This window comes from Lycorma delicatula, chromosome 1, assembly GCF_047948215.1.
Source record: "Lycorma delicatula isolate Av1 chromosome 1, ASM4794821v1, whole genome shotgun sequence".
NCBI classification, from domain to species: Eukaryota; Metazoa; Arthropoda; class Insecta; order Hemiptera; family Fulgoridae; genus Lycorma; species Lycorma delicatula.
This window is the reverse complement of record NC_134455.1, coordinates 230,206,351-230,230,519: the sequence shown is the minus strand read 5'-3', so window position 1 is coordinate 230,230,519 and position 24,169 is coordinate 230,206,351. Positions and strand designations below refer to the sequence as shown.

The 24,169-nt window shown below is 30.7% G+C and overlaps 1 protein-coding gene across 1 annotated transcript in view; it reads left to right on the top strand.

Annotated features, from left to right (window-relative positions):
- Positions 1–24,169, top strand: part of ATP8B (ATPase phospholipid transporting 8B) — a 99,298-nt gene that overhangs the window by 57,002 nt on the left and 18,127 nt on the right. Inside the window, exons 14-19 of the mRNA XM_075354826.1 lie at positions 844–1,045; positions 2,734–2,855; positions 9,442–9,570; positions 11,315–11,538; positions 20,969–21,194; positions 22,122–22,225. Of these exons, the coding sequence (XP_075210941.1) occupies positions 844–1,045; positions 2,734–2,855; positions 9,442–9,570; positions 11,315–11,538; positions 20,969–21,194; positions 22,122–22,225 (1,007 nt within the window). The remainder of the gene's footprint in view (positions 1–843; positions 1,046–2,733; positions 2,856–9,441; positions 9,571–11,314; positions 11,539–20,968; positions 21,195–22,121; positions 22,226–24,169) is intronic.

Below are 24,169 nucleotides of genomic sequence, written 5' to 3'. Positions count from 1 at the left end.
TTTACAGTATGTTATTTAACCTACATACACCTTCATCATCATCATCATCTACTGTTCGGCCTGGTGGCTGATCCCATACACAACTGCTGTCTCCATCCATTCCTGTTCCAAGCCTTCTCCTTTGTCTCCTTGTAATTTCCAATTTTTACATCATCTATTAACTTCATCCTCTGTCACTTCCTTTCTCCTTTTCTACTGTTCCTTCCAATGTAGTTGTCAAGATTCACTTCCTCTAACCACATGTCAGAAGTGATTTCCTTTACTTTTGTGTACTTCCTATATAAGGGGTCTTTCTTCTCTAATCCTGTTTATTACTTCCTCATTCCTCAGTTTATTTGTCCATTTTACTTTCTCTATCCTTCTCCATATCCACAACTCAAAAGCCTTAAGTCCTTCTCCCTCCCTTTTCCTCATCATCCATGCTTCACTTCCATACAAGACACTTCACACATAGCATTTGGCTAACCTGTTCCTTAACTGTAATAAAAGTCCAGACTTTGTTACATAGTAATCTCCTGATTCTTTCTGAAGGCTTCTTTTAACATTATTACCTTTCTTTATTTCCACTGGGCTCTTCTAGTCTTTTGTCACCATAGTCTCCACATAGCAGTAATTTTTTTACTTTTCTTTGCTTCCTTTATGTCCTTACCACTAAATCCTCTTTGTTACTTACATTCATTACTTTAGTTTTTCCTATTTTATTTTCATTCCATTCTTTTGTATTCCTTTCTCCAGGGTTGTTAAAAGATTTCAAAGCTAATGTGTACTAATTTAAAAACTTTAAAATGCTAATTTTAAAATATTTGAAATTTTACTATATAATTACTCTCATTCTTTTTTTAGAAACAGCTGTTAACATCGGATATTCATGTAACCTGTTGAATGATGACATGGATATACTTGTAGTTGATGGTAATACTCTGGAGGAAGTATCTCATCAGTTGTCACATTGTCGTGATTGTCTAAAAAAAATTACCAGTTCACAGCGTCAGCATAATATGATGAATTCACATACTGTACCTGCCATCAGTATAGTAACATTCAGGTATGAATAGATACCATACTTTGTATTCAAGTAAATTTAGCATAAAACTACCTTAAATAAAAAATTAAAAAATATTTACTAGTATGTGTCACAGCATTCAGTAAAAAAGCATTTCTTCAAAGATACAGACGTATAGATATCGTTTAATACAAAAAGGACATTTATAAAAATAGGCTTATGTAAAATTATATATTTGACAACAGTAAAAAATTATAAAAAGTAACACCAATTTAAAATTAACTTATTTAGAAATTTAACTTCTTAAAATTACATTTAAAACTAATTTTTATCTTTTACTTATAAGTAACAAGTATTACCAATATACATTTCATAATCACTGCTGTATGAAAATATACTAGATAAGAATTATCAATACTTTCGTCAACTAAAAATAAGAATGAAAATAATTTACCCAAATAATTTATAACCCTTTCTTTTTTCCTGTTTAGCCTCCGGTAACTACCGTTTAGATAATTCTTCAGAGGATGAATGAGGATGATATGTATGAGTGTAAATGAAGTGTTAGTCTTGTACATTCTCAGTTCGACCGTTCCTGAGATGTGTGGTTAATTGAAACCCAACCACCAAAGAACACCGGTATCCACGACCTAGTATTCAAATCCATGTAAAAATATCTGGCTTTTTACTAGGACTTGAACGCTGTAACTCTCGACTTCCAAATCAGCCGATTTGGGAAGACGCGTTAACCACTAGACCAACCCGGTGGGTTCAAATAATTTATAACCCAGAGACACATATTAACACTGCATTGTGTATGTGTTACATTACATAAGATATAATGTCTCCCTGTAGTTCCAATTATACTATAACCACAGGTATCCAATTCACAGCCAGTCCAATTGTAACATTACAATTATATTATGTATGTATGTATGTATTATTATTATTATTTATTATATTTGATTAATTACTGATAAAGTGGCTGATGAAAGAAGGATGAAAACTCAAACCTATGTTTGAGTAGTTATAAACTTTGTAATTGTCAGAAAAAATATAATTTTTATCAAATTAAAGCATATTCAGTTTTACATTATTTTATTAAAACTCATTTATGTTTACAGAAAATCACATGAAAACTTGGCTTTTTCACCCCCCCCCCATGGTTTTTCTTGCTGTATGTTATTTATAAGTTCTATAACTTCTACTAACAATTTTGTGAAATATATAGTAGATATGTTAAAAAATGGTTTTTATATTTCATTGTTTCAGTAACTGCTTCAACAGTTGGCATTAAAAAAAATGATAATCTCAAAATAATTATAATAAAATTTTTGTATTATTATTATTATTATTATTATATGTATTGTTTTTTAACAATAGTAAACAATTAAGACAAAGTCTTAATAATTATTTTTTACTGTTGTCAGTAATATAATTTTATATAAGCCTATTTTTATATAAACCCTTTTTGTATTAGCCAAATATTGATATTCAGTTAATACTATTTTCATTTAATTTTCTAAACATTTGGCACCATTAGTATTAATAACAATTAATTTATTCTTAATTTATACATCTAATTTTTATATCTTAATACTTCTACATTTACATGCATCTTACATCTCACATCATACATCCACATCTACATCTTAATTTATACAACAATACTATTTTATTTTACTTTGTTTTAGCTAAACCTTAACATAACTTTATTTCTTCTGTCATAGTGAATCTGATTACAAAGAAGAAAATATTGTGTTAGAGTATGCATTAGTAGTTAATGGACACTCTCTGGTACACGCTTTACACCCACAACTTGAAAATCTATTTGTTGAAGTAAGCACAATGTGTAAGTAAAATTATGTTTATGTAGTGCTACTTAAACTGAGAATTAATTATAGCCATTTATTATACAAACCACCACTCTATTTTGGGTTTCAATTAATAACACAATCTGGCCCAGCAAATCAGAAAAGTAATAGGCTACAGGTAGACTCATGGTATGAAAAGTAACACAGTTACCCACTGGTCCTAACTCAACAAAGCTGCACTAGTTACTTGGAAATTTAACAGGATATCAAAAAAATTAGTAAATCCATGAATGATTAAAAATCTGTATTTTTGTTTAATGTGACAGTGTAATACAAAAATGTAAACTATGTGGTTAATCCTGATTTAACTTTCATTGGAAAAAATACCTGCTTCATCCAGTTTGTAAATTAGCTTGTTTTACTTATAGTTTATTGACAGTTGATGTTTCTTAGAATAAGCACAACAAAGTAAAAAGTTGTGAATGATAAAACATGAAACATATTTGAAGTAAATAATATTTCTTACCAGGAAAACATTATTAAATTTAGTGGTTTTATATGTAAAAATTTAATATTAAGACCCTATTTTGATGAGAAACAAATTTGTGGAACCAACGAGATGCTAATAGAAAAACTGCAATGAAGAAGACCCACTGTACTACCTTCTAAAATTTTTCAAAATTATTACTATGTTTTGGAGTGAGGATGCAATTTAGGAAAAAGGTTTTTACACAACAGATTTTTTTTTATAATTGTTCACAAAATTATTTTTAAAAATTATGCAACAGAAATCACCTCTTGTACTGCCTTCTATAACTCTTCAAAATTAAAACCATTTTTAGGGGTGGGAATGAAATTTAGGAAAAAATCTTTTTTACAAAAGTTGTATACTTTATTAATATTCAAAAACTTATCAAAAATATATATAACCTTAATTATACAAAATCTGGAGGCGATTTCATTTTCCCCCCTGTATCCCCCACCTGCTGATCTTTTGAATTGAAAATTTAATAGCATCAGTGCCCCTATTATAGAAATATTATAACCAAGTTTGGGGAAAACCAGTCAAGTAGTTCTGGAGATATAAGACAATTTGCATGCCAATATACATTAACACATACATATGTACACACATTTTTTCACAGAAATTTTGATACTTTTTTCAGTTTTTTGGGGTTCTTAGGGGTCAGTTCTTCAAGATTGGTGAATACTGGATATGTCCAATTTTGACCGATCACCAAACTTTCCCTTCTATATAGCTATAGCTTCTATATAGATGGGAAAGTAAAAATAAAATTACTTATTTCATTTTAGTGCTTCTGGATTTATTGGAATATTATGTATTCTGATTTGAAATTAAAAAAAAAAAAAAAAAATTATTTCTTGTTATCTTAAGTCAAAACACACAAAAAACAAAGCAAAAATTATTAAATTTAGAGATCTCCAGAATATTGCTTTATATGCTTCATCACAAACAATGTATATCAACATTAATATCCTCTAATATTAAAAGATTATTACTAAAAATAACTAATTCATTAAATTTTTCCATAAAAACCATAAAATCACCATTTAGAGACCTGTGCAGTCCAATAATAGTAATATAAAGATGATTAATTTATATTGTAACACAAACTTCCATGTCTATCTACTGACTTAATTCAGAAATCTAAGTTATATCAACTCCTGTAGATTATTTCCACAGAATACAAACACTGTACCACTATTATGGTTCCCCTGCAGAAAGTAGACGCTAGTTTGTAACTAGATCAAAATAAATTCCATTACTCAGGTTTATGCTCAGGTAAAACAACTTCAGGGATCCCTTGATTTATGCGTTTAATTCATCCCTGAAAATTGTCACCTAAATTAAAACCACGTAAATCAAAACTGTTTTCTCAAAAAGGTACTACTCAGTACTGTGTATATATTTAATAGGCTAAATTCATAATTCTTTTTGTAGGTAGAAGACAGAATTTTTAGACAATTTGGCTAAACATATCTTAATTAATAGAATATAAATTGAATCTAGTACAATAAATATGATTACATACAGTACAGTGCTGTAGAAATAAAGTAAAAAATATAAGAATAATAAAGTACAAAAGAAAAATCAAAATACAGGCAGAACAGTGTTATTAAAAAATATGGTTTCTTAAAATAACTGTCCAGTTTACTCTGCTTTACTGATAGTTGCAACTGATCTAGCACCATCTTGTTGCATTTCATATCACCTAACAGTCCATTTACAACTCTTGTACTTCATTCTCGACCAGGATCATTTTCAGTTACATATCACAAAAAGTTTTGATGTATCCTAATGGTAATGATGTAATCCTTTTATTGTTAATTGTGGCTGAGAAACGGAGGTTGAGGTTGAAGGTTCACCACTGTTGATTTTTGATGACCCTGATTTAAATGAGTCACTGCTACTCAAATTGTCATCTAGCTGCTCAATTGGTGACTTGGCTAGTGCTAACAAGTCTTCATTTTCTAAAAGTTGTTTATCTCCTTCCACAGGTTCATTGATATCTTCAGCATCAACTTCAAACCCTACACTGCTGGCAAGTTACACAACTTCATTTTTTATAGTACCTGTAATTCCTTGTCCATTATCATTGAATGCAGTTTGATCTTGATACAGCTTGTCCCATACTCCACAAAGCATACTCTCCTTGATTTTTTTCCAAGTTTCACCAACATTGCTTACAGCATGAAGGTTGTTACATTTTTCCAGAATGTTCACAAATCACAAATCTCATTGTTTGAACTGTTAATCAAAAAACCACCTGAGAAAATTTTTTGTTAAGATAGTAAGCCTTGAATGTGACCATCAATCCTTGATCACAAGGCTATATCAGTGATGCTGTATTTGCAGGCATATAACTGACTTTTACATGTGAATTACGAGGTGTATGAGTAAAGTAATGAGACTGACTCTTTACTTACCAAAGTTTTATTTTTTGTCAAACAATATTAACCCCTTCAAAGTAGTTCCCTTGGGCAGCTATACAGTGGTGGAGTCATTGTTTCCACTCCTGGTAACAGCGCTGGAAGGCTTGAACTGGTAGGGCTTTTAACTGGTCGGTCACAATCTTTTGAATGTTCTCCAGAGTTTCAAAATGACGTCCTTTAAGACATGTTTCAATTTCAGGAAAAGGAAAAAGTAACAAGGGGATTGAGGAATCGTAGAAATGCTTTTTGAGGTCAGAAATTCCCTATGGAAATGGCCATGTGACACAGGGCATTGTCATGATGAAGCATCCACTTGTCTGCAATGTCTAGTCTCACGTGAATCACTCTTTTCCTGAGCCTTTCAAGGACACCTTTGTAAAATACTTGATTGACAGTTTGTCCTGGAGGAAAAAATTCTTTATGCACGACACCCCTACTGTCAAAAAACAAATCAGCATGGTTTTGATCTTTGATTTGCTTATTCGACATTTTTTCGGTCGAGGAGATGACTGAGTGTGCCACTCTTCACTTGGTTTCAGGATCGTACTCAAATATCCAGGATTCATCACCTGCGATCACATGATTGAAGAATTCTTGGTCATTGTCAATCCTCTCAAGAAGATCAACCCACATGTTTCTTTGATTGTCCTTCCGTTCCGTTGTGAGGTTTTCGGGACCAATTTCACACAAACCTTTCGCGTGTCCAAATCCTCTATCATAATTTGATGTACGGTGAAAGTATTTAAATGTAACTGTTCACTCATCATCCTTATTGTTAAACGACGGTCTGATCTCACAAGAACCCTCACACGCTCAATGTTTTTGTCAGATTTTGAAGTTGAAGGTCTCCCTGAGCAAGGTTGATCTTCGTGTTTTGACCTTCCAAAAATGATTTGTGCCACCAGAAAACTTGTGCTATTGATAAGCAATGTTTTCCATAGGCCTGTTTCAACTTTTCAAAGGTCACACTCGCGGATTCCCCAAGTTTAACACAAAACTTGATTGTAACTTTGCTCTAAATTCCGATGCTCCAATTTTGTAACAACAAAAACACAACTTCATTGATGGCACTGTCAAAAATAATGTGTTGGCTGAATGGAGTTGAAACTCATACTGAGCTTTTAATTCCTTTAAAAGCATGGTGATTTTCTGAGTGATGTACAAGCAGTGGTTTTAGTTTACAGTCCTCTTTGCGTTTCCTCCAAATAAAAGTGTAAATTGATCTTTAGATACTATAATACCAGGCATATGGTACTCTTCTTTTGCAATAAAAGTACGTTCAGGCATCTTTCTCCAAAAGAATACGATTTCATCAACATTAAATAGTTGCTATGATGTGTATCATCCTTCATTCTGACAATTTCTAGATCTTTTCTGAATTTTTTGGCTTCTTTTGCACTGGCTGCTTCACCTTGAATTAATATGTTATGCAGGTTTGAACGTGTTTTTTTTTTAATTTTTAAACCACTCTTTGCTTGCGTTGAATGAGTTTATATCTTTAGCGTGGTATTTAGGTCTTAATAGTACATGCAAACTTAATGCTCTTTCATGAATAATAGTAGTTGTCAGGGAATTTGATGTTGAGCACAATCTTCTATGAAAATATTCAATAGTTTTTCAAGTTCAACCATTAAAGGAGATCTTAATTAAGACATTCATGAAGCCTGAAGAGGAACAGCATTTTTTCCAGCAATCATAATTGTATGCTTTTTTTAATTATTGAACGAACTGTTGATTCAACAAGGCCAAGATGATTTGCAATATCAATGTTACGTAAAGCTTCATCATGTTTTTTATCACCTCCAATTTTGTCTCAAGAGAGATAAAACCCAAAACCCATTTCCAAAATGATGTTTCCTTTGTTATGACTTATCTCAATTTAGGAGAGTGACAGGCGATATGTATAATTAAGAGCAAAATTCAAAAAATTTATTAAAAAAATTACTATTAAATCCAAAATTCAAATTTAATCAAAAAACAAAAATTAAAAAAATAAGAGGTTAAAAAATATAATTTAAAACAACAGGTAAATAACTCCTTCACCATAAATATATTAATTTTCATAACGATAATGAGAGAATGAACCATGAATCCAAACAAAAAAATAAAATATTTTGTTCCTGGTAGTAGCTTAGTGCAATGATTCCATTATTAACACTACATATAGTTTTCCTTTTCTTTCCCATACGTTTAAAGTCAGACATAGTTAAATATATAAAATGAAAAGGTAATAAGTAAATAATTTACAATAAAATCCTAAAATATCTTGCTCAATAAATTACAAATATTTTACGCTTCATGCTTTGAGCACAAACCGATCATAATTATATACTACACAGTAATATAACATAAGACAGAATAACACAACACAACATATTCTCTGAACAGCTAATGGCTAACTGACTGTGATCATTAAAATGTTTATAAACCAAACACTTCAGTATGTTATTATTGAAAGGGAAAACGTGTTTCATTGTTTATTGCATTACATGTGAATATAAGTCCATGTGTACTGTCTACCAAAAAACCTTTTTAAGAATTCTTTCGCGAATATTATTTTACACCTTATATACAGTAACTCTGACTGTGTTAATTCTAAACCAGACCTATGTTAAGTCAAGGGACATTGTAAAATCAACTGTGCAAATTCAAAATCACATAAATCAAATCACATTAAACCAAGGGATTACTGTACACATTGTTTTTATTGACATCTAACAGACTTATTTATTTAAATTTATACTGCCTACTGTAACCAGAGATTTACTTAATAACCAGTAGCATGAGGAGATGATTCCTGTACTTAGTTTTCCTGGTAGCAGCTTAGTGCAATCATTCCATTACTAACACTAAACTTGTCATTAAGTAATCTAGAAGTTTCACAGAATGTATTTTCTTTATCTTAAAATAACTTTGTTTTTGCAATAATATAACTTGAATTTACCAATCAAGGAAATGCTATTTACTTATAACAATAATGAGAAGATACCAATGATAAAGAACTACTAATACTTATACCTACTCTTCCATATTTAGCCTATTAGCCCCGTAACTGTAATTCTCTCATAGATCTGAAAAATTTTGTTCTTTGAAAAATGCCAAATGTGTATAACAATAAAAAATTACAATTTTTGATAGCTATGTGTTAACATGTTTAAAATCTTTGTCTAGACACAGTCACCATTGAAGATCATACTGGATCAGTACATACTTCACTGTAAGCTCATTTTGTAAAACTATTGTGGAATACCTTCCATAATAAATAAAAAAGTACTAGTTATTAAAATATAATAATGAAACCCAGAGAGTAAGTGCAAACACAAGAACATGCCAATTCTTCTACTAACAGAAATTTGCAGCAGCAGTATTTGTTATCCAGTAGAGATTATTCTCCATAGAAAGACCCTATGACATTGAAAGGTTTAAACATGCTTGTCAGTAGCATATGAAGGTGTAGCATATGAAAATAAAACTGATGTAAAACAAGTTTGATCCACAACCCAACAACATTGATGAATGAGCTATACAATAGTTCCTAAAGATTTTCACTCGTGTTTTTTGCCGGTATTTAAAAAAGTAAGCTAAATAAATTTATTTTCAAATAATGTTTTTTATTATTTTTTGCCCTTTAATTTTAAAATACTTACAAAGATCTTTCTTACATTATAGGTAAATCAGTAATATGCTGCAGAGTCACACCATTACAAAAAGCAATGGTAGTTGAAGTAGTTAAAAGAAATAAGAAGGTGGTAACTTTAGCCATTGGTGATGGTGCTAATGATGTTTCTATGATAAAAGGTAATAAATTTATACTTATTCATATTTCTTGTTTGTTATTAGATAACTAGAAATTTTATATTTATTTTTATAAAGTAGGATAGTAAATCTATTTTTTAAATGTTATAAGAATACTCTTATTGCTAATTTCTTTCAGAAAATGTTTTCAACTATGAAATTTATTAAAACTCACATGTGCAGTCAGGTTTAAATATTTAATTAAATTCTTCCACTCAGCAGTATCTATTATTTTTTTATGAATTTCCTCATTATGCTCATTTGTTTAAGCTTATAATTATTTATTTTTGTGTGTTATTTAGGAACAAGTTAATATTTTATTGTATTTAAACATTTTTTTAAGAACATATTTTTGGAAAAATAGTTATTATTGATAATATTTACATAATTTATTTGCAAATCAATCTCTCTAAGTTTTCTATTCTAATATAACATAATAGTGTTGTAAACTGATTCATTGATAATGTGTTTAACAGTATTCTTTTAATCTTTTTAAAAGAAGTCACTGATTTATTGCCGCTCATTTATTTTATATATCATATTATTCGTAAATTAAATGTTCTGCCCATCAAAAATCATAAGACACCTAGTGACAGAAAATGCATATCACTAATATTAATCAATCAACTGTCATACAAAATTGGCAACATTTTCATGGAAAAAGGTTACTGTGTTGCTTTCTAAATAACAAACAAACAATATATTATATGCATATGCGTATTATGCATATTAAATAATATGCTTAAGATCAAGCACCAAACTAACAAAATAAATGCTGTTACACACAGCAATCCAAGAGTATGATACCTAAACTTCAGTAATTGTATTAAATGGTATTTCATGCGTACTAAACGTATATTTACCCAGAATTATAAGGGACACATACAGCATGATACATAAGGAAATTCAAATTTTGTGGATCACATCATGAAAACAGGGCAAGCATATGAAGAGATAACTACAACATTTAAATCTTTCAGTAGGACATATAAACCAAGACCTCAATATATTTGAATGATATAAAATTTACACATACAACAACATTAAACAAAGTAATAACTTAAATTGAACATATTATTTGATTACATACTTTAGGAGCTTTTTAACTTTTCTAAGGTAAACATCTCATTCATCAGTGCTACCTAAAACTCCAAGGAAAATGTTGGTAATTAGCACAAAAAAAGGTCTTTAGAAGAAAAAGTTCCATTCATTTGAATCCAAATCATTAATATTTATTAATTTCAAAAAAAATTATTAATTAAAAAAATAAAAACAAAAAATTCTAACTATGTTTTCTACTCAAAAGTTTTTATTTTCTCTTGTCTGAAGGGTATATTTGGAATTTAATCACATTACTTCACGTCCTCTAAAATAGAAAAAAGGACTTAAATGCAAAATTAGTGAAAACTACAGGTACTGATTCAATGTTGATACATTTCATTAAATATTTTTTATGATGTTATATGAATAAACTTTTACATTTATCCAAAACTTAATGTAGGGAAATGTTTTACATATTTGTGATTTCTGTCATCCAAGAATAAAAATGTACTTAAACATAATTAGTGTAATATTAACTAGTAGTTTTAACATTGGATAGCAATTATAAGCAAAAAAATCAGTGACTTTATATCTTTATGTTAGAGTATTGTTTGAAAGTATTGAAAAACGAATAAAACAAAATCTTTAATATTGTAGAAAATGTTGGTTATTTGCATGATTTAATGTTCTTTTTTCACTTTTCTAGCGGCACATATAGGAGTTGGCATCAGTGGAGAAGAAGGCAATCAAGCCATGCTTTCATCTGATTATTCAATTGCTCAGTTTAGATTTTTAGAAAGGCTTTTATTAGTTCATGGACGATGGTCTTATTATCGTATGTGCAAATTTCTCAGATATTTTTTTTATAAAAATTTTGCCTTTACTATTTGTCACTTTTGGTTTGCATTCTTCTGTGGATTTAGCGCACAGGTAATTATTATAAGAGTTTCAAAAATTATATTTTTCATTACTTGAATTGCTAACTGCTTAGCTTAAATTAATATCTCATGTTATTAATAAAGTATTATTTATTCATAAATAAAAATATATAAAATAAATTGTAACAAAATATTTTCTTTTTTAATAATGTGCAACATTTATGCATATTTTTAATAAAATGGTTTCATCCATATTGATTCATAAAAATGAATACTCAGTTATTTATTTTACCATAAGTGAACCAGATTATGAATTAACACTTCCACTCTGGTTAGTCTTTTATTTAAGTGGAGGAAGCATCTGCCAAACAAAATGATAAGAATTAAACAGGAATATACATAATTTTTTTTCTGAATAATTATGAATTATAACATCTGTGAGAAATAAATTTATTATTTTAAAAAGTTATAAAACATAAAATTTTGTAGATTACTCTTAACTTATGAGACTAAATATAACCAATATGTTGTCATAAGCAATAATCGGAACTATTTTTACAACTGACTAAAACATTAGTATAGTAGAAAAATTAGTTTTTAGCAACTGAAAAATAACGAATACCATGCAGAGTTGCCTATTCCCCAATGAGTGTGTCTCCAGGTGACGGATTGGGGGAATGATTGGCAGATCTGCCAGGAAGGTGGAAAATAAAATAACACTCGCAAACTAAACACAGGCACCCAAATCCTGATGCGTCTGTACCCGTATGAGGCAGTGTTCTGGTCAGCATCTGTTTCTCATGTTAAGAGCGGCTGTCATGATAATAAGGATGTCAAAGACTTACAGGCCAGCTGGAGCATATCTATAATCACTGGCTGAGATAAGTAGAGAATCAAACCAATGATAATTACCAGGGCAGTAGGGTTACTCGGGCTATGGCACTTCGGAACTGTCGTGATGTTTCATTCGCTACAGGGAATGATGGACCAAGCGATGTCCCCCCTATGAAATGGCGCTGCAAGAAATGAATATAATTTGAGTACTCAAAGGAATGCAAGAGAAGATGAGAATACACCATACCAAACAATGCACAGACCGCGAGGCACAGCATGGTCAGAAGCGGAAATCAAAGAAGTGATTGGTGCTTTTATTATTGGTTTGATGCAGTTGAGGAGAACCAAAAGAGAAGTTCACAATTTATGGAGAGCGCCCGACTCAGAGTCAAGGCCCAATATAGATAGTAAGAAACTGGGTAACCAAAGGCAACAAAGTGAGGCACAGAGAAGAGAAATTCAGATGGAAGTAAGAAGAGTAATACAACCACAAGATGAGGACTGGCAAGAGAGAGAGAATGTGTTGAGCAGAAGTACAGGTTCAAGAAGCAAACCAAGGAGCAAACGAAGTAGCTGCAAATGTCATGGAAAATGAAGCAGAAGCAAACGTTCCATGAGATGATGAACTTATGACTGTTTATCACAGCAGTATGATGAGGTGGCGAACATGCAAGTGTATCAAAGATTATCACTGATCAAGATAAAAGAGAAAAATCACATCCAATAGATACTCAGTAGAATGAACCTCATAATGTAAGACAGGAGAAATATGGAGCCGCTGGAAATACTGAAGATCAATAATCACGTAAATGAAGCTCTTCAAAGAGTGGGAGAGGAACCACCGTGTACGAGGTGTTTGAGTGGAAGAATCAAGAAATAGACTAAAAAATTGTCACAACTAGTGACAATTAAAGGAGGAACACGTAAAAATGAAAGAGTAAGAAAGCAATTAAGGAAATGTACAGAATTAACAACGTAAGTAGACTGTACCAACCGTTATAGAGACTCTCAAGCATTAGATATACTTTGTGCAAAAGCATGAAGATGTAAAGAGTAGCGTTCCGAATTGACAATATGTTTTCCAAGAGAATCCTAAGTAGATCTGTAGGAAAATTAACAGTGAGAACAATAGCTGAAGGCTGAACGATAGCAGTGTAAGTGAGGACGAGATGACGAGATTTTGAGCTAACATTTGGGAAAAAGAAATTCACTACATAGCAAGTATGACATGGATTGAAGATGAGGAATAATACTTTATAAAATTTATAAAGCAGAGTTACAGCAAGTTAAAGCATGTAATAATAATTACTTACCAAATACTTTGTCGGACTTTCACTAACTTTGGCAGAATAAATCTTTATAAAATAACTTACTGTAGTTAAATTTATCTTTTTACTTATATTTCACATACATAGAAGCAGAAGTCTGATAAAATTATATTTAATTAATTAAATTATTAATGAGATCCCTGTGGCTGATAAAAAACTAAATACTGGATATCTGACTCAGTTTTTGTAAGGAACAAATGAAGGTCTCCTCTTTCAGAAATATTCAGGTGGTTTCTTTCTTTGGTTGTAATATGATTGACTGCACCAAAGCCTGATTCCACAATATTTGAGATAGGGAAATATATTGATAAACTGAATATCATTTTCCACATATCTGGATATAAGACAGGCCGTTTTTTTATTTTGCCATAGGTTTTCATATCCACCACTATTGAATTTATGTTTAGTTTCTTCATCATATCTAATTTATAATAAGTTTTTCTTAGCAAGTTGTATCAGCCTCTTCAGTATTTGCAGTAAAAGGATTTTTCATCCAGTCATACACCTTTAATTTCAAAATATCTTCAAATCGTTTCTCCATACCCAGTTTAAGTTTGTTGAGGTGGCTACTGAATCTGTCAATATTCTCTTGAGTTACATGACTATCAAAATGACTGTCAAGACCACGTGGAGTAATGAATGGAGAAAATTAAACACAAAACTAAACGCAATTAAAATTACTCCATATAAATGGAACAGCGATGCGAAGCTGACTCACTGGAAACAAGTGTCGATGACCAGACTCAGAATTCACACGCAAATAACAAATTCATATTTCTTAACCAACTAAAAAAAAATAGATTTTTTAATCTTTTTAAAACCCGGCTATTACTTTTTATTTTTTTTTTAATTTCTCAGTAAACAAATGAATATAAAAATGGTACTTTTCAAGAAGATGCCTGCAGAAGAAAGGCGATCTGTAGTCAGTTAGTTGTTAGATGGGGCCACTGAAAGAAGAAAATAAATTAAAATTATAATCTAACTTTATATAATAAATAAATATAATCACATCAAACTTAACCTATGCTTGCTAACCTTGACTAGTGGGCAAAGTCCGCTAGTCAATTATATATATAAAATTTTAATTTTTCGTTTTATATATATATGCATATACATAGTTATATAAATTTATTTATTATATAAAGTTAGATAATAATTTTAATTTACCTATTTTCTCCTTTTGACTAACCAAATCTCCAATTGACTAACTACAAATCACTTGCATGCACCTTCTTGAAAAGTACTATAAAAACTTGATGTTTGTTGTGTGTAATCTTTATGTAAATATCTACAACCAAATTTCTAAACCTTTTTTTAAAATTTGACCTTGAAAGGGATGAAAAAAGGTAAAACTTTTCAAACAATAATTGGAAATTTTCCCTACTTCCAACTATACTAAACAAAATATTCACTCAATTCGGGCTTGCAAATATTCTTCAGATAAATATCTAAAAACCATTTTCGCTTTTTTTTTAATTTTAATATTTTAAGGGGTAATAAAACAAAAAGTGATTTTTACATATTTTCTACAACTGTTATATCAATCTTAATGAAATTTGATAACATTGTGATGGTAATTTATGTTTGTCATTCTGATTATGTATTTCGCAAGCGAAGCCGTGACGGGAAATCTAAAAACCAATTAGTTACTCCTGTACTGACCAAACACTATTGCTCTGAAGAAATTACAATATACTGGTAGTTTTTATTAAATGAACAGACTTTAATTTTTATTTATCATTATTATTCTTAAAAGTATGAGTAATGAACACAGATGAGTTGAGGAGACATAGTCTTTTACTAAACATCCCCTGACCACACCAAGAAATGCAAGTAACCATATAGCACAGGCAAAGCCACGATGGGAATGTTTATATATATATATATATATATATTATAAAGACTAATTATATACACACTATGTGTACACAGTCACAGTCACAGACGCACATATACCCATATACACACAAACACATACTCACACTACAACCATACCTGCTAACCTAACCACGCCTGCAAAATCCAGTTCGCCTGAAAGTCAGAAGTTCTTCCAAAAAACTTTCTTTTAGCAAATATGATAACTATGAAACCTCAGATACAAAAATTGCATATTTTATGTAAGTTTACATAATAATTGACATGATCTAAAAATTTTTTAAATATAAATTTTGCAATAATTAAAATTGTATTGAGCAATGTACTTTGGTTGAAGGCAAGCAAGGATTGGCAGTGAAAACTGAATTGAACTGTAATTTTTGTTTTGAATATATTGAATTTTACAATTCTACTTTACGCGAAACAAAAAAGTAAGATATAGATCAGCGCTGCCCAACCTTTTTACAACTACAGGCTCATCTGAATAATTACAAAGGTTGCACGGGCACCAGGATTTATTTCAACTATCTCCACACTACTGCTGCTACTAACAAAATCAATAATTAAAAATTATAATATTCACGAAAACTTTTTAAACAAAAATCAATTATATTTACTCACCATATAATTACTGTGAAATTTGACATTGCATGCTTACTGCAAGTTGAGGAAAATCTGGTGTGTAGCTGGAACAAGCTGTTCTTAATGCGTCATCAAGGTGAGAATCTGTCAGACAGGATTGGTATTTGTTTTTGATGATGTTTATTGATGAAAATGAAGCTTTATAAAGATACATTGAACCAGCATGAATACATTTTCAGTGTAGCACTAAGGAGAATGGGGTATTTTTCTCTGTCCATCAGAGTCTATATGTTGCTACACGTTGCATATGAGGATTGCAAAGAAAGGTCTTCTTGAAAATTTAAAATCTCCATTCTAATTTTTCAATTTTATGCTTTCCAAATATTTTACACACACACTATTTTCAAATTTACTAATGTTAACAGAAGTGAATGGATTATTGACAAATAATATCACTGGTTCAAGTACTGAAAACTAGCTAAATTCATTGTCAAATTCAAACACAAGAGTTTCAAATTTACTGTTTCTAGAATTCTACGCTGTCATTTACTGATTCTAGAATTGATTTGAAATTTGGAAACTGTGAAAGGGAATTTCTGTTTAAATGTGTAATCCATAACTTCACTTTCTTTTCTAACGCATTTATAACACTTATCATATGTGAAATAATATAATATTTCTTTTGTAATTTGAGATTTAACTCGTTTAATTTTGAGGTGATATCTGCCAGAAAATGTAAATCTAGTAGCCATGATTTATCATCAAGTTCGTGATAATATGGTCCAGGAGATAATTTCAAAAAGTCTCTTATTTAATCTAGTAGACAACAGAATCGTTCCAGTGTTTTATTCCTACTAAGCCACCTTATATCTGCATGAAGAATTATGTCACATTATACTGAGTAACTGATATATTCAAAATATTTTGAGACAATAGATGACATGTGGAAGACGATCTGATATAGTTCACCACACGAGTTACAACTTTCATGACATAATCAAACCTTAAAACCTTTGCGCATAAAACTTCCTGGTGGATAATGCAATGGTAAGAAATAAATTTTGGAAATGATTCATTCTTAGCACAAAGAGACAGAAATCCTGTATTCTACCAGTCATAGAAGGCGTGCCATCGGTTGTTATAGCAACAAGCTTTGAAAGTGGAAAGTTACTATCTTTGACAAGTTTAAGGAACACATTAAATATGTCTACTCTCCTAGTTTGTCCAGTGGCAACAGTTTGACAAACTTTTCCTTTACTATGAAATCATAGAAAACTATTTTAATAAATACACACAACTCGGTAATATCAGACATGTTAGTACTTTCATCAAACTGGAGTGAGAAATATTCACATAATTGTTAATCCTGATGTAATTGAGATTCCAAATTATTAGAAATATGTTCAATATTTGAACGCCTAGCAACAGTTTGGTGAGACAATTGTAGACCTTTAAAGGAAGACATAAGTGCAGATTTATCCTTGTGACCTTCGAGCAGAGATTTAGCGGCACTGATCATTGCTTCTTTACTACTTTCCCATCGCTAAAAGGGTTTTTCCTTTTTAATAGATTTTGTAAGAAGCTTCTGTCAAGTTACTGGTGTCCTGAACAAGTTTCGTGACACAGATTGTTGCAATTGTAATTTAGATTTAAGGTCTTTCACTTTGTGTTATCTCAGTTCAGAATTCACAGGAGTGAAATAGTTTCATTATTAAACTGTTTGTGATTAGTCAAAAAATGTTGCTGTACATTACTTCTTTTAGAAACAGACGTGCTAGCATTACACAATAAACACACAGATTTCCCCCTATATTCAATAAAACAATATTGGGTTCTTCCATTCATTGTTAAAGCTGTAAGTTCTTTGCCTTTTAGCCATGTTAAGACTACACTAGATATTATGTTAAAATAATATTTAATAATTTAAACAACTAAACTTTAAAAACACTGATAACGTGTGGAATGTATAACATATCACAACACGAGACAACATAATAAATTGTACCAGCAGAACGTAAGCCTATTTCGACTTCACAACTACCAAGTTACACTGAAGTTAAAATACAAGAATCGGATGCGACTCAAAGAGTCAGCATTGTTAAAATGTGTCAAATTCATCTCCTTATTGGCTGAAGACTTAATTATGTTGAAAGATAGAAGCTCATTGGTTTTTCTAAATAACAGAAAATTCACTGGCCACACCCACATGCAAATTAATTAAAAAACTCTGCCTCACGAGAAACATCAGTTTTTGTCTTAGGAAGGTCAGGTTAAAATTTATTAAAATCTGTGTTAGGAAATACAAATAACAAAAGGGACTCAGTTTTACCAAAGAACAGAAAGGAATGTCAGTTTAAAATTTATTACAAAGAATGCTAGTAGTCCACCAAATATTTGGAGCAGTCCACCAAATGAGAGACAATTAGGTAGTTTTTTCTGTCGAGCTAGACAGGAGGTGTAGCTCCTGTGGAGGGTAAAAGACCCTCCTAGCAGGAGGCTAGGAGGGTCTTTTACCTACTTATACCATTATAAATAAAATACCATTACAAAGGAAATGAATTTGTCAACAACAATAACTAAGAAATGAACACGTGTTACAAAGGCCAGCAGAATTACTTCTGTTGAACTACTGAAAAATATAACGGCTAAAATGTATTTTTTATATCTTTTTTAAGATGTAAAATATAATATTATTTTGAAATGTGAATTAGTATTAAAAACTGGCAAATGGGCACAGGCGTCAAAAGACAAAACAAAGGGTGCCATGGTGCTCTTCGTTTTGTTTTTGGACAACTCCCGGTTGGAGCGCGTGCTTATATAGACAGCTGACATAGATAGAACTGTTAATACAATGGAGTCTATTGGCAAAGATTTGAGGTTTGGCAAATGTTTTTTGAGCACTGATGTACTTTCTTTCACCTCCTCAAAAGTTTGAAATATATTACATATTAGCCGAGGCAGTACAAGATTGTGCTGAAGAATCTGTGAAATTAGCCATTCAGGAAGCTGTAAATAAAAGCTTGTAGTAAATAAGACTCTGCACTTTTGAAAAATTGCTTACATGGACATACACAAAATAAGAATGAAAGTTTTAACAGTGTGGTGTGGTCAAAAATACCGAAAAATGTTTTTGTGAGACTGAATAAAATTAGATGTGTATTGATTCAGTGCTCTGAATCATGAAAATGATGGTTTCAGTTCTAAATTAAACATTTATGAAAGATCAAGCCTGAAATCATGTAGAAAATCAGTTCTTGAGCTACAAGAAATTGACTGAGTGCATTTGAGAAAAGCAGCCCAAAATATGACCATAAAAGATAGGACAGCAATAAAATTGAAAAGAAAAGGAATAGAAGATGAGTATGAAGCAGTAGAAGACTCAGAATATGGTGCAGAGATATTTTAAAGATATGTTACTCTAAAAATGTATTTTGTAAACTCTATTGCTCATTTTCCAAAAATCAGTTATTTTTAGACAAAGCTACACTTGTCTCTAAAACTATTATAGATAAAGGGCTGCATTTTCATAGTACATTAATACTATTTTCTCCAGCTTTGGTAATAAAATTATATTTGTAGCTTTGGTACAACAGATTTTATAATTGATCAAAATTGAAGACATTAGGCTTTTTAAGTACTTTGTTAAAAAAAATTCCAGGAACCGAAATTTGTAATACATTTTATTGAATTTACTACTAGTTGCTCATAATTGCATATATAAAAACTTGGCAAAATGTCAGCATCATAACTGTAATGGTTTCTGAGAAAAATGTACCTTTTCTTTTTCCTGTTTAGCCTCCGGTAACTACCGTTTAGATAATTCTTCAGAAGATGAATGAGGATGATATGTATGAGTGTCGATGAAGTTGTAGTCTTGTACATTCTCCGTTCGACCATTCCTGAGATGTGTGGTTAATTGAAACCCAACCACCAACGAACACCGGTATCCACGATCTAGTACTCAAATCCATGTAAAAATAACTGGCTTTATTAGGACTTGAACGCTGTAACTCTTGACTTCCAAAGCAGCTGATTTGGGAAGACGCGTTAACCACTAGACCAACCCGGTGGGTTGAGAGAAAAGTACCTACATTTGCTTAATTTAACATAAGAAGTATATTCCCTTCCCGTTCCCCTTAAGCTACTAACCATAACCTTTTGTGTTCAGCTTGACTCACACTGGTTGTTATCCAGTAGTAGTGGACAGTATGTTAAACTATCCTGGTCTGCCAAGAGATTTGCTTTCTTTCTGTGTTAAATTGTCCCTTTCTCTAACCTAATTTTTCCTTACCTTCAATCCTTTTTCCTTTAAGGGTACCTTTGTAATTCTCATATATCATTGGCTTCATTGATAAATTTAAGGACAGTATTTATCCCTGCTGATCTCAGCAAGGTCTCCTACTGTAACTGTGCAACTTTGAGTATATATACAGTTATTTTTACATAGATTTATAGCTTTACTTAGACTCATGCTTTTACACATATGATTTAATTTGTGTGGATTCCTGTCCTGGTGATCAAAGGATTGCTGGACCTTTTACATATCTCCTGCCTGATAAAAAGGGACTGATGTTGCAGTGGTTAATTTGCCTAAGTCAAGTCAATCAAAAGAAGTAATTGTTCAAAGAAGTATGCAGTTCAAAATTATGTTAAATGTAAAAGCATGGTTTATATGGCTACAAATGTAATTATTTTGGTTAATCTATTACCTGAATTTCAATGAGAAAAACGTCTTGTTTTTCATCATGAGAATATTTGCGCTGTGTAATATTATTTTTAATGAAATCATTTTCAGTGACTATGCTAAGAAATACTTTTATGATTAATAAAAAAAGATTTTTGAGAATGAATATTTGTTTTCAGACAGTACTTGATCCAATGTACATAGCCGTTTACAATCTGTTTTATACATCATTGCCAGTTCTTGCTATTGGAATATTTGATCAAGATGTCAATGACATTAATAGTATTCAGTATCCTCGTTTGTACACACCTGGACATACTAATTTGTTATTTAATAAACAAGAATTTCTACGAAGTGCCTTGCATGGATTTTTTACATCTTGTGTACTATTTCTGGTTCCTTATGGTGAGTGTAATTTTTAAATGCTTGATTATTTTATTTAGTCATATAGTAGAATAAATATTGAATTATATATTATTTAGTCTTACAGAAGAATCAACTTAATATTTTAACATATTCAGCTGGATCTAAATAGTATTAGAAAAAAGTTATTTTGTTACATAAATATGTGAAAGATAAAACTACTTCTTCAGAAGCTGTTTGAAATATACAATAATTAGGAAATCTGGATGAATTATATGCTCTATCTTACCTCAGTAATTTATTAATTACATCACATCGGCTTGTCGTGTATCATTACTAATATATACTGTCTACAAATCTATCTGATCAATCAAAGGATGGTTGCATATATTAAAATCAGCTAAACAAAAAAGTTGATTAAATAGAACAATCAGCTTACTTTAGTTAAACAGCAAAGAGGGATGTTATATGTTTAACTTGTGCATTACTCTTAAATTATATCTGACTTGTCTTAAACAGTTTGATTATTTTAATGGTTTTCTTTTAACAATTTGCATCTTTGAGAAACTCATATGACATAATCGTTAACTGCAAAGTTTGGCTGTACCTTGCGTACACTGTTTTTGAACTTTTCATAAGTGAATTAGTTTCATATAAAATTCAGTATCTTGATATGTTTTGCAATGCTAAACATGATTTCAGATCTGTTTTCAGTTTCCATAATCTTGGGTATTCCATAATTAAGCAGGCTGTTTTGTTGTATATGAAGTGATATTTCTCAAATAAATAAATCAAATTTGTGGTAATAATTTACTTCAAGTGAACTGATACATCACTTGGAAAGTTCTAAAATAAAATAAATTTATTGCATTGAAACAATTTTAAGAGGTTTTATTTATAAATTTTCTATCAGCCTTATTTTAATATTAACTCACACTTGTAAGTAACTAACATCCTTTTTTTTTGTAGGTGCATATAAAGATGGTGTATCACCAGATGGAATTATTTTGTCAGATATAATGTTCCTTGGAAGTGCAGTAGCTACAATCTTAGTTGTTCTTGTTACAGTACAGGTAACTTGCAATAGTGTAGACCTATCTAACACAAAATAAATTCATTAATTAATAATATTTATCATTTGATGACTGTTTAATTTTTATTTACTTTATAATTAGATGCCAATGTTTTCATCTTTAATATAATACTTGCTTAAAACCAAAAAAGTTTCATTATTGAAGGTAATGAACCTTACGTTATATAAAAAACTGAACATAAATTAAGTAATTTACGTTCAGTAATTTATGTTAAGCTTATGGATTATGAAGAAATTCCTAAAAACTTACCGGGAATTATTATTTTTCTTAATAAAAACCTGAAACAATTATCAAGACCAAAATACTGCTGTTTTTGCAGTTATTTTCTTGTAAGTGTAATGGTAATAAAGAAGTAGCAGTTTAATTAATAAAAATAATAATAATTTAAACTATTACATTTTAAACATAGTTAAAGGACTGACAGTTAAATTGATGGTAGAATATGATATTCAACATTGTGTTGTATTAAATAAATCCCCTGTGCTTTTAGCAATACAAGTATGTAATGATACATTATAATGACAGTTATTTCATTCATATTTTCTTCCTTAGGTAACTCAAAATCAATACCGTTTTTCTGAAAACAATTTTCTGCCATGTTTTTGTCCACAATAATCCACGCTTCCGTTACGTATTCCACTACTTCTGACAAACAAATTTTTTGCATGAAGTCATCTACATTTTGAAGCGAGTCAATAACTGCCATAAGAGTAGCCATTATTCGATGGCAATAATGACATTTAAACAAATGAATTATTCAAAGATCTGATAGTTGTGATTTACTTGTAGTGTTAGCAGATAAAAACAATAAATGAACATTGCTTAACAACAATTTCTGGTGACATGAGGTATTTTCCAAAATTGACAGAACTTTTATGTCTTGATTTCATTTTTCAATCCAACCAGTCAAAATCAAGCCCATTATCCAATCAACTTGTGTACCATTCTACTTTCACTTCAGACATACTGACATATTTGAAACATCTTGGACCCAGAAAATTGTTTATTATTAATGGAAGTTAATAATACTACAGCATTGGCACTCATCACTGCAATTCTTTGTTTTACTTTTTTAGTACCATACACATTATTACATTTGAATGTCAATGAATTAGTTGGTAAAGCTTGATAAAAAAAATCTGATGTGGACTCCACACAATTTCCTTGTATGCCTATCAAATTGCATATACACATTTTTTGCTGTACTTCATTTAAACTTATTTCATTTGAAAGTAAGATACAATCCTCCAATTCTTTAATAAAGTAGACAGTTACACAATTGTTAAAATATTAGTTTTTATTAAGATTTTTCTTAAGAAAAGTTGCCCTAAAAAGTTCCTTAGCATTTTATTTTATTTATTAATTTTGTTTCACATCGCTCAAGTAGATATGAAGCATACTCAACCCGAAAGCTACAGACCAATAGCACTTTTAAGCATATGTTTCAGGATCTTAGTAAGAATACTACTTGGCGTCTAACACCCATTGTCAGTATACCAATTTATCCCAGGAAGTAGTTGCTGCGATCAGGTCCTTTTGCTCTCAACTTATGTAGCGAAAGGATTTCAACAAAGGCTTAAAACATCTGCTGCGTTTATTAATTTAAGTTCAGCCTATGACACAATCTGGAAAGAAGGACTACTACTCAAGGTGTATCAGCTTGTTCCTTACAAATCATTTCTTAATTTACTGAATGAGATGCTGAGTGATAGACTTTTCCAAGTACAGCTTAACAGAAAGTCAAGCATTTTCTACAGCCTACAAAGTGACCTACCACAAGGATTCGTACTGGCACCTCTATTGATTAATATTTATATCTCAGATATACCACCAACTACATCTCGAAAATTCAAGTATGCAGACGACATTGCCATCGGTACCCAAAGCTTGAACTTAGCCCAAACTGAGGCTGTACTGACAGAA